This window comes from Myotis brandtii, unplaced genomic scaffold (assembly GCF_000412655.1).
Source record: "Myotis brandtii unplaced genomic scaffold, ASM41265v1 scaffold34, whole genome shotgun sequence".
Taxonomy (NCBI): Eukaryota; Metazoa; Chordata; class Mammalia; order Chiroptera; family Vespertilionidae; genus Myotis; species Myotis brandtii.
The window spans coordinates 4,056,705-4,075,674 of NW_005363098.1; the positions used below are offsets into that span (position 1 = coordinate 4,056,705).

At 35.9% G+C, this 18,970-nt stretch overlaps 1 protein-coding gene across 6 annotated transcripts in view; it reads left to right on the plus strand.

Moving 5' to 3' along the window:
- Nucleotides 1–18,970, plus strand: part of ARFIP1 (ADP-ribosylation factor interacting protein 1) — a 107,057-nt gene that overhangs the window by 61,613 nt on the left and 26,474 nt on the right. For all 6 annotated transcript variants that reach the window (XM_005871421.2, XM_005871418.2, XM_005871422.2 and 3 more), the window contains one exon: nucleotides 1,838–2,012. In XM_005871421.2, the coding sequence (XP_005871483.1) occupies nucleotides 1,838–2,012 (175 nt within the window). The remainder of the gene's footprint in view (nucleotides 1–1,837; nucleotides 2,013–18,970) is intronic.

Sequence of the window (18,970 nt, forward strand, 5' to 3'; positions counted from 1 at the left end):
GTTCTACCAATTTCCCTGCCCCAATCTACCTTTTAAGCTTTTACCATCCTCTAAAATTTTATTTTAGTGTTTTAATTCTACTCTGAGATGCCTTTCAAATATCTAATTATGTATTTCTTCCTCTTGATTTCCACTCTTTTATCCTCTCTCGTGGCAGTTTCCGTCATCTCATTTTGTTGTAGTTCTTTAAGAACTTCTCTCCCTCTAGACCAGTGGTTCTCAATCTATGGGTCGCGACCCCTTTGGCGGTCGAACGACCCTTTCACAGGGGTCGCCTAAGACCATCCTGCATATCAAGATATTTACATTATGATTCATAACAGTAGCAACATTACAGTTATGAAGTAGCAATGAAAATAATTTTATGGTTGGGTCACAACATGAGGAACTGTATTTAAAGGGCCAGAAGGTTGAGAACCACTGACTGTAAGCTTCTCAAAGATAAACTATCTGATGATCTTTATAGCTCTACTTTCTAGCACAGTGCCTGGAACATAGAATGTGCTCACTTAATATTTGTTGAATGAATCAATGTTTCAGTGAATGAATGAATGAATATTTGGCCCCGAAAGATCAAGTTTGTTCAATTCAGTACAAGTGAAGAATAAATTAGGTTCAGTACATTCTTTCTCAAGTCTTATATACAATATATTTTGACATTTAAAATGTTCGTAATTCTCAGAAAAGGAACTGTGACTTGTACTTGAGAGATTTGAATAAAGAGCATTATTTTTAGGGCATAAGTTTTGTGGTGCTGACTTTGACTAAATTAGAGGTCACTTTCTTCTTGCCTGAGTACTGAGTAATTATGACTGCTGGATAAGTCACTGTTTAATAAACAAGATAGTATTATACTTTCACAGGTGCTGTGTTTGAGGTATTATGAGGTGCTTATGGGATCATGGAGTGATAGTGAGTGAGGTAACTATTTCAGTTAGTTGTGGGAGAATATTAGGGGGTACATCTCAAGGAACACAAGGTGGTAAATGCTCTATGATAGATACTGTGTCACATTCTGAATACTAATGTTATAGAAATCCATCTGGAGTTGTGCTGTCTTATATGGTAGCCACTAGCCATGTGTGTCTGCTGAGCCCTTGAAATGTGGCCAGCCTGAATTGAGTGGTGATGGGAGTGTAAAATACATGATGGATTTCAAAGACTCAGTATCCCCCAAAAGTGAAATAGTTTATTAACAGTTTTTTACATTGATTACATGTTGCAGTGATAATGTTTTGGATTTTTTGATAAAATGTATTATTAAAAAACATGTGAAATTAATTTTTGTTACTTTAATGTGACTACTAGAAAACTTTAAGTTACATATGCAGCTCGCGCTATAGTTCTGTTGTGCATTGCTGACATAAACTGTACTTTAAGGACTGCTGACCCTCAGTTTAACTTCCTTTTATTGGTTCATTTTAAGTATCTCATTCTAAAGTCCATCCTCACCTGCTTTGCCTTATCAGTATTAACCAGATCACTACTCTTGTTCTTGTTAGCATTAGATTTTAACGTCTGTCTTTTTCAAACTGGTTTTCACATTTTGGAAATTTTACTTGTCAGTTAATACTGTACTTTGGGAGGGATAGTTAACGAGGTTAAGGGGCAGCTTAATTCTACTCTGAGATGAGTAGAATTTTGTTTCCTGACATGCTTATATTAATAGTTTTTTGTATTAAAGAAATACATCATTTTAAAAGCATAAGGTATAAAGTATATATGAAAATTATTATCTATTAAGGCATAATATGAGACTGTAATGTACTTCTAGCTCACTTCTTGAACCTATTTCACTCTGTTTTGTAATGTGCTTCACTTATTCTCTTTTTTCCAGGATTGAATATGATGCATATCGCACTGATTTGGAAGAACTGAATCTTGGACCACGTGATGCAAACACTCTGCCAAAGATCGAGCAGTCACAGCATCTGTTCCAAGCACATAAGGAAAAATACGATAAAATGCGCAATGATGTTTCTATCAAGTTGAAATTTCTAGAAGAAAATAAGGTGAATTTATTCTTTACTTTTTGAGATCTTTCTGTGAACTTTTAAAAGTCACCCTAAAGAGCAATAAATAGAAAGTTTTTTGTTTTTGTTAACTCTCTTTAGTTACAGTTGCAAAATGGAATTTCACCTGTAATCAGTGTTTGAGTTTTTAGAAGTATCCAAAATATATTTACCTTTCTGTTGTAAAAGTCATCATCAACTCTACTGTCCTAATCTTTCATGTCTAACAGTTGGCAAAAAAAAGTTATATAATGATAGATTCTGCTCTGGATGTTTTAAAACCTTTTTATTAATGGTAGGTGCAGATTTCAGGAACGGAAGAGTATTCTGTGCAGTAACTGGTAAATGGGGAATGACTAGAAAGTGCAGCATAGAGCTGCATTTGGCATAATCTAGGTGAAATTAGCCAAGAAATCACGTTATTTTCATGTAACATGAACACATCCGAGGACTAGGATAGTGAAAGCTGAGATGGACCTACTTACTGTAGGCTTCACTTGAAGATGGATTCATATAATATTATGCTCCTTAGTTTTGGTTTAAGTAAAGAATAGGTTCCCATTTTAACATGTCTTCTATTACATGCATACTCAATTTTGTGAGCGAGCTGTAGTTCTGGAAGTAAGAGAGTCAGTAGGTGTAGTAGCTCAGTTCCATGGAGAGGGGGTCTTACCATTGCACATTTGTGGTCCCTTCCTATGCACATCTTCTGAAGCCATGATAGGCCTTCAACTCTGCTTTCTTCCAGGTACTCTCTTAAAATTATTCTTCAGTTTGAATTGTCTGTTGATATCTTTTTCTTGGCCTTAGTATTTCCTTAGAAACTCTTCTGGTTACCATAAAAGCTGCAGAATGATACATTTCCTTGAGACCTACCAAGTCCAGCACCACCACTCCCCCTTTTTAGCTTCAATGGGTGAAAAAGAATTCATGTGAAAACATTACAATGAAAGTAAACTTCAGCAGAGTTATCAGACATTTTGCCTGGCATCATTCAAACAAGAGCACAGTGCTGATTGTGAGCACGTAGATGGCATCATATTAGTCTTTCATATATCTATCCATATGTGTCAGTTATGCTGTATAATATTTTTATGGATAGGACTATATCAATACTTAGATATAGATGTATATTTTAAATATGAAAATATTTTGACAAACTGCCCTATAATGGATCAACACTAGGCAATGTAATGCTAAATGAAGTATGCTAGAATGTTATGGGCTCTACCCAAAGCTAATTTGAAGGGAAAGTGTTTGGGGGTTCAGGATTTTTGCAAATAGAGAAAATGATTTTAGAAAATTTATAAAATGATAATTGCATTCCATTGGGATCTAATGGTATTGTATGCTATTCTCTGGATAGTGAAATTATGGGTAATTTTTGTTTTCTATACATTTTTTAGTACTTTAGACAATTTCTATTAAAGGTTGTGTTGCTTTTATTAAAAGGAGGAAAAGTCCCTGGCCGGTGTGGCTCAGTTGGTTGGAACATTGCCCCATACACCAAATGGTTTCAAGTTCTATTTCCAGTCGGGGCACATATCCAGGTTTCAGGTTTGATCCCCAGTCAGGCTGGGTGCAGGAGGCAATTAATTTATGTTTCACTCTCACATAGATGTTTCTCTCTCTCTCTCCCTCTCCATTCTTTTCTCTAAAAAAGAAAAGGAGGGAAAGTTATTTTGAAAGAATCAGTACCTATAAACGAGCTATACTTATATAAATTTTGCCAGAGTAAGTAAAAATGAGCAGATTGCACATGGATAGACAATGGCCATTTACTGCTACTTCTCTTACTGTAACTATTTTTGAAACTTGACAGTAGGTCCCAGATTTAGACATGAATCAGGGAAGGCACTTTTTATCAGTTGCTATGCATTTTACATATATTCTATCACTTAATCCTCGTAACACCCTTCACTGCAATAGCTGCAGAAAGGCAAGAATACAGTGACTTAAAGGCCTGCGGACTGAAAGGTCTCAGGTTTGATTCCAGTCAAGGGCACATGCTTGGTTTGTGGGCTCGATCCCCAGTGGGGAGTGTGCGCTGATAAATGATTCTCTCTCATCGTTGATGTTTCTATCTCTCTCTCCCTCTCCCTTCTTCTCTGAAATCAATTAAACAAAAAGTGGAACAAAAATTGATGTTTCTCTCTCTAAAAATCAATAAATGTTTTGTTTTTTTTAATTAAAAAAAAAAAAGACTGCATGACAGGGATTGGGAAATCAACATAGGAAGCTGGTTTGGCTTGAAGGTTGTGGAGGAGGAGGGTTGGGAAATTGTTCTATTTAACCCTGTGTTTAGTTTGAGATGATGACAAGATAGTCAAGTGGAAACAATGGTAGGAAGTTAATGATGTGGGTTTAGAGTTGGGATAAGCAGGGCCAGAGCTTCAGAGATAAAGGTTTGGAAGTCATTGCTTTGAAAATAATGTCATTGTCACATTTCTTCTTTTGACCTTTCTTAATATAAAACAAGAAAATAAAATTGGCTTTATTCTCAAGGATTTTATGTTCTTGGGTAGCCTAGAGACATTCTTTGTTTTTGGCTTTCCATAGTTGTTATCAAGCTAAGTTTCAATGTGAACTCAGTAATCGACTGTCTAAAATAAAACCTATAAATAAGCTCTGATATTTTTATCTTTTTTATTTAATTCTTCAAAACTATAAAGAGATCACGTTGGTCTCTGTTAAGCAATAAATAACTATAATTTTGATGAAGACAGGTCCATGAGGAAACTTTTATTTTTTGTTATTGTTTGAGCAAATTTACCCATTTATTATTATAGCTCTGGCAAAGAGAGGAGAAAACAAGCCTTTAGGCTGAAGAACTATCATCCCTACCTGCTTTCTTGGCAGTTTGAATACTTCAAATCTGGGTTTTGTTCTTTTGTTACACTACAGCTGAATTTGTACCTTAATATCTCTTTTAAAATCATTTGTCAGGTAATCTACTTAGCACATGAATTTAAACAAACTTTATATTTTTAAAATATTGTATGTTGAATTTTTTTTAAACAAAAGTTATCTGAAACATCGGTGAATGTGCTATTTTGTAATTTGATGCCCTAAAGGTTACTGCTTTTTTAAAAAGCTGTTTTTGCAGCTTTGTGGAGGAGGCTGTAGGGGCTCTCTTTTGATTCTCATATCATGGCTATTGGAGTGTCTTCCCATAGCAACACTTCTCTTCTGAAATGAGATGCCAAGTAACCAAACACCCAGAATATGCATAAAGTAGAAAGCAAATAGTCATTGAGAAAAGGACTAAGAACCATTCCTATAACTATTGTAATAGATTTTAGTGGCCCAACATTGTGAGAATGTTTTTGCTTGTTTTGTTCTTAGAACTTTTTAACATTTTTTCAGAAGGATTAAGAGGTAAATTCATAGCTATATTTTAGAAAATTAAGGTGTTTATATACAGTTAGTCTAACCTTCCTTCCCTGGCAAAACAAAGGGAGTAGGTATGTAAAATACAAATATTCCTGTGTATGTGCATGCATCAATGCTGAGTAATATGTGCACATACCTATATTTGTCATAGATTTCTAACTGTTTTTAGAAATAGTTTTATCCTTAATGGAAAACATTGAATTCTTCTATTTACAATCTGTACTCTCTTTCTTTAACCTAAGCAACCCTTATTAATCTCTTGATAGTCTTTTCCTTATTTACTAAACACCACTGAGTTAAGGACAAAATTAATTAGGCTCTTCTAGTGTTTCTCCTTTTATCAATATTTCTCTTTTTCTAGACCTTTAAATAATGTAACTTGAGCTGTCTTGTGGATTGACACAGTTTCTTTACCTTTGATTGCTCCTTTCAAGGTTCAAAACAAAACATAGGTTAAAGAGAAAAAAATGGGCATTTCTGTTTCTCTGTAGCCTTTGTGAGAATAGGTACCATGCCTTCTTTTACAGCGCTCTTGATGCCTAGCAATGGTGTTAAATGTGTAGTAGTCATTGAGCAAATGCGTGTTTGCATTTCTTCCCAGAATTAGAGGTTCACTGAAGGCCAGTGAGAGAGATGGGAGTAAATGGGATAGAAGGGTGAAGCCTCATTACCACACTGCTTCAGTGAGGGCAAAGCTCACTCTTTCAGAAATGCTGCTATTGTCTGCAGTGTGTACTGTTTGCATGGAAAGAGGAAACAAAAAGTTAGAGAAAAGCATGCAGATTATTGTGAGCAAGCCATGTTTATTTTTTTAAAACAACTTTTTATATGGCTTGGAATCCTGTAGAACATGAAAAAAGTAATTTAAGATTAATGTTTTCCTTAAGATAATCACAATTTAACTCTGGGGTAGTAAATCTCTTTTCAGGGTTGTTAATTTATTAGGATAAAAAGAAAACCCTGTCACAGATTTAACAAATTTATTTTAGGATAAAATAAAAAGTAAGTATCCCATTAATTTTATTATATTCTTATTTTAAGAAGGATAAAATATACTCTTTAAAGTAATGTCAGTTACTTAGCTATAATCATTACATGCAGTGGTTTTTTTTTTTCATTTATTATATTTCAGTGACTTAAAGGATGACAAGGGGGCAAAAATGATGAACCAGACTTGGGATCCATCCTGGACATATATCTGATTTATACAGTTAACTTAATTTAAAATAAAATAAAAAATTTTTCTCAAAAATCATCCTGATTCTTAGGTTGATTAAAAACTTTTTCCTCATATCATGTTTTATATATAGTCAGAATACAGTAATATTCCTGTATATTAGGATTTTTAAAAAATATATAACAGACTTATTTTATATGCATCTTATTATGAATTTAACTTTCAGAGAAAAATCTAATGAACTAAAGTGGTGAGGCAGGAGAAAGAAGAGAATACACAGAAAATTAAAAACACCTGGAACAAAGTAAACGTATTCCTGTAATATGAGACAACTATACAACTGTATATGACTCAGTGGCTGTAATAGGAAATATTCAAAGCCTAGTACATTTTTATAAAAATATGCTGTAAATGTTTGGAAAAACTTAGAGGGCAAATTCTTTACTTACTAAAACTTCTCTTTGAGCCCTGGCTGTTTTGGCTCAGTTAGAGTGTCATCCTGTATACCAAGGAGTGGCGTGTTCGATCCCAGTCAAGGCACATACCCAGATTGTGGGTTCAATTCCCGGTAGGGGTGTATGTGGGAGGCAGCCAATCAATGTTTCACATCCATGTCTCTCCCCCCCGCCTTTCTTTCTCTAAAATCAATTTTAAAAATAATTTTTAAAAAACTATTTGAGAGCAAAACATACAAATCTCTGAATTTTTAAAAATGGATATTTATTGCCAATTTGTAAGGAGTATGTTAATCATTACTTAATTTGTACAAGCACATACATTCTTGAAATCTCTTTTTCCCCATTATCAAAAGAAATTACTCTAACTTCTTATTTTTGATACGTTTTAAAATTCATTCCAATGACTTACTGTTCTTTATTTCTATAACTGGGGGCATAAATAGTATTGCCTCTGGTATTTGTTCATAGGTCAAATGAAATTAAGTTATATACGTAAAAGAACCACACCTGTTTCAGATTTTTAAAAATACTAATAAGCATTTATGGATTGAAATGTATAAGTATAATAAGCAGCTTCAACACTGTGCCAGATATGATTACCTACACTTGGTTCCTGTGAAACCTTCCCTTACCCTTGCAACTTTATATCCATACTTAATTCCTGATTATATTTCATCCTGTAATCCTATATAATAAAAACTTAATATGCAAATTGTCCCCTTGACTGGGAGTTTGACCAGGGGATGGAGCCAGCCGGCCAGCTAACCGCCCACGGCCCCTCTCCCCAGCTGGCCCCGGCCAGCGGCCAAGGGAAGGGAGGCCCCAGCTGGCAGTGGCAGGCCGCCAGGGGAAGAGAGGTCCCATGAATTTCATGCACTGGGCCTCTACTTTGATATAATTTCATGTTGTTATTGTCCTTTGTTTCCATTCATTTAACAAACCTTTTTTTCAAATATATACTGTGTGCCAAAGTCCGGGGAAATATAATTTCCTCCCACCTTCTCAGTTCTTCTTGCTGGTCTAATAATCAAATTAACATGAAACAGATTAACAGGAGGAAATGTCTGAAATTTATTACAGATCTGTGTGGGGGATGTCAAGAATATGGGACTCAAGGACATTGGGCAGTTGAGGTTTATAGGCAGGCCATTTGGCCAAAGGAGAAGGAAAGCAAGGGTCTGGGATTTCAAGGGGAAAATGGGCATTTTACAAGTAGATGAGAAGGAGCAAAAACATGTGGAAAACAAATTTTTACCTGGACTACCCAGAAACGGTGGGACACAGAGGGAAATCTAACAAACAGGCTGCCACTGTTTATATTGTGATGTTAAGGTGATGCTCCCTTCCTTTAAGCAGGGTTTTCTATCTGCATTTATTTTGGCAGGTAAGGGGGAGGGGAGGGCCAAAGTTTCTTTCTAGTCTTTTGTTTCTTAATAACCAGCCTAAAAACAACATCCCAGATGGCATATTTGGGGGTGGCAAAACTGTAGTCTCGCCTCAACAGGAAGTGTTCTGGATATTGGTGATACCCAATGAGCAAAGTAAAAACAAATTCTAACCTTAAAAAGCTTGTAGGATAGTAAAAGATACATTGATCAAATATATACATAATTTTGGCTGTCACTAGTGCTTTCAAGTAGAGGTACATGGTCAGTTAAGAGTGGTCAGGGCAAGCTTCCTTGAGGAAGAATGTTGAACATTAACCAGGTATAGTGAGAAGCAGAGTGTCTCAGCGGAAAGAACAGCTTGTGTTACAGCCCTTTGGGGTCGGTGGGGGATACACAGAGGTGATATGTTCACAGAATGAATATGACTAGAGCACAGAGAAAACTGGGAAGTAAGCAAGGGCCGAACCATGCAGGTCTTATAGACCACGTTAAGGAAAAGTTAATTTTAATATCAGTGGGAAGCTAATGAAAGAATTCTTGGTAAATGATAGGACTGAAATATGGAGCATAGATTTTAGTAGAACATAAGGGTGAATATAGTAGTTTAGAGGAAAAGATAGGAGCTTGGAACAGAGTGATGGTAGTAGAAATGGAGTGAACTGAAGGTTTCAAGAGATAATTACTTTAAAGCTAAAACAAATACATGTAAAATACTGAGAACAGATTGATGTATATAATTGGCATCTTTGACATTTTATTTCTTTATTCAGCAAATAATCACCGATTGCTTTTTATGTGCCAGTCACTGAGTTAGGTAGCAGAAATATAATGGTCTTGCCATCATAGAGCTTATAGTCAAGAGAAATAGGCATTAGCCAAATACATAAATACAATCTAATAGAAGGGTCATGTGAATATGCAAAGGGGAGTTGGATTGTGTGGGGGATTGTGGAAGGCTAGCTGGAGGAAAACATTGGGGCTTAGATCCAAAGGGATGGAAAGGAGTTAAATAAAGATGCGTGGGGGAGGGGGATTTTAAGGAGAACTAAAGCAAGCATGTCAAACTTGCAGCCCGCTAGCCGCGAGCTTGACATGCTTGAACTATTATACAAAAACCAGCTGATGGTCAGTGAGCCCCTGCCTAAAGACTGGGGAGAGTAGCTGTGGATGAAGCAGCCACTGATAGGTAGGGCCTACACAAGAAAGATGACATATGTACAAGGTTATTCATTGCAGCATCACCTGTACTATCAAAAGATGATAACCCAGCAGTTCAGCAGGAAAGGGCTAGTTGAATGAACTGGTTCATTTAGACCTGGCAGCTGTTTAAAAAAAGAATAGAAGTGCTATTGATAGAAAGCACCTCAGAACATACTATTAACTGAGAAGAGCAAGGTGCAAAGCAGTGTATACTGTACAATACCTTTTGTGTAAGAAAGGGAGAAAATAAGAATATGTAATTATATATTCTTGTACTAGCATAACGAAAAACTGGAAGAATTAACTAAATAAAATTGGTTACCTATAAGGGGAACAGAGTAGTTGGAGACAGGAGTGAAAATGAGACATATATCCTTTAAATTTTGATCCTACAGATTCAAATAATAAGATTTAACTCTAAAAAGAAAGAAAAATAAGGCCAGCTGGAATTTTTTTGTTTTTTAAATAATATGCCTTATCTTTTTTCAAACGAGACTATTTCTGTTTTCAAACATAGTCTAATATTTATTTACATAACCTATAATTTTCCTCTTAGCTTTAAAATGAAATGATTAATTATGTGTTGGAGAGAACAGAAAAATGGTTAACTTGCTAGGACATGAGTTCCTCCATTCTTAAGTGACAGATTCAAAATGGTGTGATATAGTACCTTTCATTTATGTCAGAAAATATTTTCACGTATGATATCATGTTTGCTGCTCTTAGTGGTTTGGCTTGCAGATCCCTTTTTAAAATTTTTCTAAAACCACGTAGAGGATGAAAAATTTGCCAGTGGTTTGCATTGCCTCCTTTCTCTCTTTAGAAAACAGGCAGAAATTAGCTATCTTTATATAAACCATGCAACCAAAAAGAATTGTGAGTTATGGGTTGGTTTTGAAATTGGCATCATCCAAGCCATAGTTATACAAAATCATTTTGGTAATTTGCAATCGTCAACCAGTGTATGCAGGAGAGAGACCATGCCTACCTAACTAATCCATGTAGTTTGTCTCTGTTGTGCTAAGATTCCAGCCTGTAGTTTTGTGAAGGAGAGGTATTTTGTAGGCAAGATGTAAAAGCCTTCCATGAGAGATAGCTTTCTAATTACGAATGGCTAATTTTATAGAATTGACTTGGTTCCTTTTTTGGCAATTATAAGGTACTTGTGTTTTCTGACTTGGTCAGAAGTGATTAACTCATTTGAAGGGTAGATTTGGGTTTCATTTTTGTTGTATCCATCAGAGGGTTGGGCATTATTTGGTCCTTTCACTTTGAGGATTCACTCAAAAAATTTAATTTTTGCCCTGGCAGGTGCGATTCCCAGTCAAGGGCATGTACCTGGGTTGCAGGTCCGATCCCCAGTCCCAGCGGTGGGGATACATGTGGAAGGCAACCAGTCTATGTGTGTTTCTCACATCAGTGTTCCTCCCTCCCTCCTTCCCTCCCTTCCACTCTCTAAAAAAAAAAAGAAAAGAAAAATCAATGAAAAAAATATCATCTGGTGAGGATTAGCACGAAAAAAGAAAATTTAATTCTTAACCATTACTGCTGTGATGTGTCTGCTCTATAACATGGTTGATACATGTGTACTCCTCAGATCCACATTCCACTTACTTTGCCAACTTTGGGTATCACCCAAGTCAAGGTTGTCAGGTTTTGTAATACAGTTGAATTTTTAAGTAACCATTATAATACCTTGAACATACCACTAATAATCAGTATTGGTTTTGGTGACAGTGGCATTACTGCACATTTTTTTTTTTTTTAGTTCTTAGTAATTAGAGTCTCTTCAATTTACTTAAAGTAAAACCTTTAATTAGTGTTTCTGAATGAAATCTTGACACTATCAGTGTTTAAGAATTTGACTTGCATTGTTCTTTTTATCCTTTTCCTTAAAGTCCTCTAAGTAATGACTCGGCATTTTTGTGTGTTAACTATATATATATATTCCTTCCATGACTCATCTACACTTTGCTTTGTTAGATTAAAAAAAATTATTTGAGCCTGACTGGTGTGGCTCAGGGGTTGAGCATCGACCTATGAACCAGGAGGTCACAGGAGATCATGGTTCGATTCCTGGTCAGGGCACATGCCCAGATTGGGGGCTCAAGGCAGCTGATTAATGATTCTCTCTTGATGTTTCTATCTCTCTCTCCCTCTCCCTTCCTCTCTGAAATCAATAAAAATATATTTTAAAAAAGAAAAGAAAGAAACCAGCATTTTAAGAAAATCATTTGATAACTAGGTTTCTCCTTTATTACTCTTAAACCTTATAATATTTTGATTTTCTGTTATTTCTGTCTTTAAGTTTTCAAAAGATACTTTTCTAAAACTCAATATGTTTTTTTTTTAAATATGTTTTTATTGATTTCAGAGAGGAAGGGACAGGGAGAGAGAGATAGAAACATCAATGATGAGAGAGAACCATTGATCTGCTGCCTCCTGCATGCCCCCTACTGGGGATTGAGCCGCAACCCAGGCAGGTGCCCTTGACTGGAATCAGACCCAGGACCCTTCAGTCTGCAGGCCGACGCTCTATCCACGGAGCCAAACTAGCTAGGGCTCAATATGTTTTTTAAAGTGCTTGTTTTGGACTATTATAATGCCTAATCTTAAAAAATAATGTATAAAGGTATTGTGACAAATTCCCTGCTGACAAGCAACTTACAGTCTAATGGGGAACATTTAGTAAAATCTGTTATACACAAAATGCTGAGTTAAGCATAAAAAAAGAAGAAATACAGAATTTGATGAAGAAAAACATTAGTGTGAGCTGGAAGTCCCTGTTAGTAGGTTAGGTGGCAGTATGATTTAAGCAGTACCATACAAGAATGAGCATTGGTGGGTAAAGACCAGAAAAAAAAAATTCTTGAAGAAACTCTGATTATATGTTTAAATGATTTGTAAACTTTGTTAAATTTTCTGTTCTCATCTTAAAGCAGGGCATAGTATTACTATTTAAGGGTTTTCTTAAGAAAAAAAATGGCTTTGTCATAAATTTTAATAAAGCTTTTCTATTTAAGTTTATAAATAGTTGTTAGGTGCATAGGGTCAGAATGTTGTATGTTATACAAGAGATGGGATTCTTAATCTTAAAAAGCTAGTTTTCCAAGGAATAATACAGAAAACCATAACTACGAAGGAAAACTATTTTTGAATGTGAAGATGAGTGTGAGTAGACCTTTGGTTTAACTATAAGTCCTTGTTGCCCATTGTCCAAAGACCAGTGAGAACAGGGTCACCTAATTGATGAAAGGAAATACCCACTTTCTTGAATACTCTTCTGTACCTAAGTTAATTTTGAACTAGTTGCTCAGATGCTAACTTAAGTGATTTATATTACTTAATATTTCCTCTGGCACCGGTGTTTTACTATAGTGCCAGGGCCTTCTCCATTTAAAGCAATATCATACTGTGCTGTGAATGCCTGCTAGTCTGTTTTTTCCCATTGGATGTAAGCTCCATGGATGCATCTGTAGAGCATTCCCTTACAGTAAATGAATTGATAGACACTGATCTTTGAATAATGTGTATATGGAGGAAGCTCTCTAAAAGTATTATATATATCATCTATATATGTCTAGCCAATCTGTGATCTAGATGCTCATATACCAGTGTACAGATGGCAACACTGAGGTTCAGAGAGGTTAAGTAACTTGCCCAAAGTCTCACAGCCAGACCAAATCTAGATCAGTTTGAATCCACAGCCCTTCTTTTAGTTAAGTGAAATTAAGCTATAATGCTGCTCCACGAAAGGTTCTTAAAATAGCAGAGGAAGAAGATGGGAGATAACAGAAGCCATCTTGGTCACCTATACTTGGATCTCCTAGAACAGTGATGGCGAACCTTTTGAGCTCGGCGTGTCAGCATTTTGAAAAACCCTAACTTAACTCTGGTGCTCATATAGAAATTTTTTGATATTTGCAACCATAGTAAAACAAAGACTTATATTTTTGATATTTATTTTATATATTTAAATGCCATTTAACAAAGAAAAATCAACCAAAAAAATGAGTTCGCCTGTCATAGGTTCGCCATCACTGTCCTAGAAAGAAGAGAGGAAGGGGAGGGAGCTAACACTGTAGACCATAGAACAGAAAGGCAATAGAAAGTTTTGCTAAGGCAGAAGAAACCTGTGCATTAAGGATTTTACTATACCATTGGATAAAGATTTATAAGATACTACCACAATTGTGTGACCTAGTGTTACTGGAGTTTACAGATTATGTTTCATCAGTTACCTTTTCAAAAGAAGACTGCCCTTCTTTCCCTTGTAGGATGCTTTTTTTAACCTGCTTGTCAGTGATTTGTTGAAACCTGTCCTAGTGAGTCTGAAAAGTAAAATATGTTCTCCCACCTCCACTTGTAGTTCATATTTGTCTTTCTTCCCTCACTCCCTTCCCAGTGCCCACGCCCTTATTTTTGATAGTGTCTCTTTCTCAGCTGGTAGTTGCTTTGACAGGACAGGCATTTCCAAATCTATTACAAAGTAATAAAATCACAAACCTAATAAAAAACCAAGACACATAAACTTTCCTGCTTGCTACTCTTCTGGTCTCTTACTACTGAAAAAAAGATCAGTGATGGCAGAGAAAGCAAATAATTACATATTTTTAGATAGTTGGGAGTAAAGAGAGGAGTTAATACTTTTATATTAGTGGTTGGAGACATCTTACTAAAGAATGATTTTGTTCCATCTTTCCTCACAGCTATTACCCCAATATTGTTGTACATGTAATATAAACCCCTATTTAATCAAATTATTTGGAGAGCCAATAGTTAATTTGAAGAATTATAACAATTATAAATATAACATAACTTTTAATTGGAATTTGCCTCTTTTTCTTAATTCAGCATCTCTGATAAGAATGTATGTATTATAAATTTGATTTGTAAATAAAAGTTCATTTTTATGGTTTTGATGCCTACAAAGTAATACTTCTCTTCAGGTTTTTCAGTCAGTAACTTTGTAAATAGTATTTATCTTCTATTGATACATGCTGTGTGGGCAGGAGAAAGTTTTCAGTGTAATCTACTTGGCATCATCTATCAGTCCTGCTCTTAAATTTCTCTTACCCAGTTTCTATTTTAAACCCCAGCTTGTCTCTGCCTTAGTAGTCAGTGTTTAAGTTTGTTTTGCCCTTTAACAATTAAAGTATTGTATGTTATATTTTAGGTCATTCACCAGATGTTGCTATAGTGGTTTTGCTTATGTCTGATCTGGTTGCTCATTGTTTGGCAGATCTCTATGAAAGTTCTTTGTAATTGAGTTCACAATGATTTAGTGTATTTCTATGTTAGGTTTTGAAAATTTATCAAATTTGTCATCATCCTCTTTCTGCCTGGAATTGTTATTACTATCTTCTTTTGCTCCTATTTGAAATTTCTGCTTTTCTGTTGTATTTTATTTATCCTTATAACCACTTTAAATCTTTTCTAACATACATCAACAAATAGTTCATTATAGATTTTTCCTGCTCTATAATTATGAAAGATCATATGGAAGTTTAATATGGCATCTATAATAATAAAAGCATAAAGTGCTAATTAGACCAGACAGCCGGATGTCCTTCCGGACAAAGCCGCGGCAGCTGCGAGTGCCGAGGACAGGCAGCCGCAGCGGCTGGCAGTGGCAGCAACAGCAGTGTGATGGGACGGCACCTTCCCCTGATCGGCCTGGTCACCTCCTGCAGAGGGAGGCCAGACTGCAGCTTAGGCCTGCTCCTTATGGGCCATCAGGACATCCCCTGAGGGCTCCTGGACTGTGAGAGGGGCCAGGACGGGCTAAGGGACCGCTCCCCTCCCATGCACGAATTTTCGTGCACCGGGTCTCTAGTTAATCTTCATAATGTTAGAAAGAATTCTCTTTTATTTCTTTCATGTGCTCCAACCCTTGTGTGAGATCCTTGTCCTGAGGATGTTTAAATGCAACTTCAGGGCCAGAGACAGAATTAGGAAGGTTAAAGTATGTCTTTTCTACATTTCTACCCTTCTTTTAAGTGTTCTGGCCTATCTTTGTTTGTTTCCAACTTTGTTGAAAAGCTTTCCAAAATGTGTATTGCCTTAGGAATAGAGGCATGTAAGAAGAGGTGAAAGAACACGGGCCAGTCTTGGAATAGACATTCCTGAGTTTCCCAAATGCCAGCCCTTTGCTTCCTAGCTCTCTAACCTTAGGCAAGTTACTTAACCTTCTGAGTCTGCTTTTTTTAACCATCACATGGAGAGAATAAAAGACTGGACAAAATAGATGTAAGGGTAACATATTATCTGTCACATACAAAGTGCCTCACAAAAGTTAGTGTCCCCCACCATATCAAACAATAGTCTATCAAAATACTTGGCTGTTTCTTTGATTCTCTATGCTGATCACTTCTCATAATCTTATAGTATAAATATAGAAGTAAATTTTAAAAGTGTAATGACCCTAAAATATTTTCTCAAAGGTTTTGGCTTTTTGGCCCTTCTCCCAAAAGCAGGTTTGACCTTTCCCCCACCTCACTTTAAGCCAGTTCTGTTTGAGAAACAGAATCTTTCTTAGATTGACCTTTATAAGACCAAACAGCCTACTAAAGCAAACCTGATAAATAAGCGAATAACTTAAAATAATACTTTTAAGTCTTGCTAAAATACCTTATATATAGTGACAACAGCACAGTCATTACCATGATTGTAAAATTGTTATCCTTAAAATTGTATGGTAACTGCTTCTCTAATATTATTTAATTCTTCCCTTTAATTGGTAATGATTTATATTTGTTTAATAACCAACACATTCTGAGGATCACTTATAGCATATCAATCTGAATTGCATTGAAGACATTATGTGAATATGTGTCATAATGTAAATTAATTCATCAAAGATAGCCAGAAAATATTTTTAATTGATTTCATTTAGAAAGTATGTTCACATTGAAATTTGGTTTATTAGTTTATTTTAATTTCCCTTTATTTTTTATTTAGTAATGGTTGATTGGATAAAACAGTCAATACCATTCTTATTTAAATTTGTATCTGATTTTGAAGACATACTGCTAAAACGAAAACTTGTACTAGGATAACACATAATCAGTGCTAATAGAAAAATGAGATAAGTAATCTGTTTTGGTATAAAATAGCTTCTGAGAGTAAAGTGACAATGAAATTGTATGCTTTCTTTCCATCATTATCACTGAAAAGCTGCAAAGCCCCAAAGGCTCTCTTATTCAAGGGAGCTGCTCTGAAGTGTATGTATACTTCTAAAGGCTCTATACATCAACCTTCTCACAATTACTGGGGGAATGTTTTTGGAAAAACAGGTATTATATCATTTTGTTGTGAAAACTAGAAGTCAGTCCAAAAAGCACCCTCTTTCCTTGGTTTCCCATGAATTAAGTTTCATTGGGGGCAGGGGGTCATTTTAAACACAGCTAATGCACCCCATTTGAGGCTTTGTTAATAAATGCATCCTTGGCTACACAAAGAGGTGTTTCTCCATGTTGGGTTTGTCAGCTACTCTAGGGAGCGGGGAACCTGACTTGTGTTGACATTTGTAGGGTTAGCTAAAGATTGACTGATGCCCTTCCCACTTTCCCTTTGATTGACTTTCTAGACTGTTAGAACAGCTCTCTGGAAATCCAGTAATGAACCAGTCCTGTACTCTACTTTTATTGTCTCCTCTAATTCTAGAACATGGGGATTAAAATTAAAGGCAACATTATTTTGTGACCCAAAGAGCAATAAAGTAATTGGGTAGACTCTGTTTCTGAACATTTAAATTCCACATTAAGTGGACAGAGGCTCCTGAATTGCTCTATAATTCCAAGAGCCAAGGATCATCCAAAATCGGAAAACAGGAAAGGCCCAGATAATAGTAGAGCAAGGTCAAAAATTACTTTGTGATGCAGGTAGGCTACTAATGTGAAAGCCTTTAAAAAATACCTCTAAATAGGGAAGAAAGTTAATTAATGGGCTGGTTCATAAACTGATAAACTCTCGGTTGAATTTAATACATCCCTAAAAGAGGAGTTAGTTTCTGTCCTTGAAAATAAATAGGAATAATGTAATGTTTTTCTTTTGAATTTCCAGATATAGGAATACCTCTATTTAAAAAGCAATTACTTTTCTCAGAAAATGTTAGTAGAAAGGAACCATAAAATTTTTAATTCAGTTTCTTCATTATGCAAGTGAGAAGAGAGTTCACATAGTAAACTTGGGGGAAAATGGGAATGGAGCCCCATTTTCCCAGATCTTTTATTCTCTTTTAGCTATCTTAACTTTTTTCTTCGGCTAACAAGAGTCTCTGCAGACAAAGAAAAGGTTTATTTAACTAATGGACAGAGGAAAGTACAAGTTAATAAATGGTTTATTTGTAATAAATTTGCTTTGTTCCTGATTTAGAAAATGTCATTATAGAGAAGGAAATTTTAAGTGTGGTTTGCAAAAATTCAAGATGCATCACATATCAGTTCATGAGCATTGTAACATTGTATTTTAGGGACTGATATGAGTTTTCTTATATTCCCTGAGGTTCATTACTTCAGACACTACAAGAAAAGGTGAATGTCTTGATGGTAAATGGAATTGATTTATGGCAACAGAAAGAATTAGAATCTGGAAAGGGTATATGAAACCTTTAAATTTAGTTTCACTTTTAGATCTGTTAACTCATTTATAGTCTATTTTTGATCCTATATCTGAAATGAGTCATAAAGCTTCATTATTTTCCTGTGTTTTTTTTCCTTTATCTTTGTTTTTTTAATCCTCACCCGAGGATTGATTTTTAGAGACAGAAGAAGGGAAAGAGAGAGAGAGAAAAAAAACATCAATGTGAGAGAGAAACATAGAATATTTGCCTCCCTTACTCACCCCACCAGGGATTTAACCAGCAACCTAGGTATGTGCCCTGACTGGGAATTGAACCTGCAGCCTTTTGGCGCTCAGAATGACACTCGAACCAGCTGAGCCACCCAGTCAGGGTCTTTGTCTTTTTAAAAAATAACATTTGCTAGACATACAAAATAATAAATGTAATGCATATTTAAGTTATAAAACATAATAAACATCTGTGACCCCACCTTTCAACCCAAGAACTAGAACATTACCAATAATGTTATTATCTTCCTACTAAAGGCCTGGTGCATGAAATTCGTGCACGGCGGGGGTGGGGGGGGGTCCCCTCAGCCCAGCCTGCACCCTCTGAAATCCAGGACTGCTTGGGGGATGTCCGACTGCTGGTTTAGGCCCTATCAGACATCCCTCTCACAATCCTGGACCACTGGCTCCTAATCGCTCACCTGCCTGCCTGCCTGGTTGCTGCTAACTGCCCCCCGTTGCTGGCCAGGTCGCCCCCAACTGCCCCTCCCC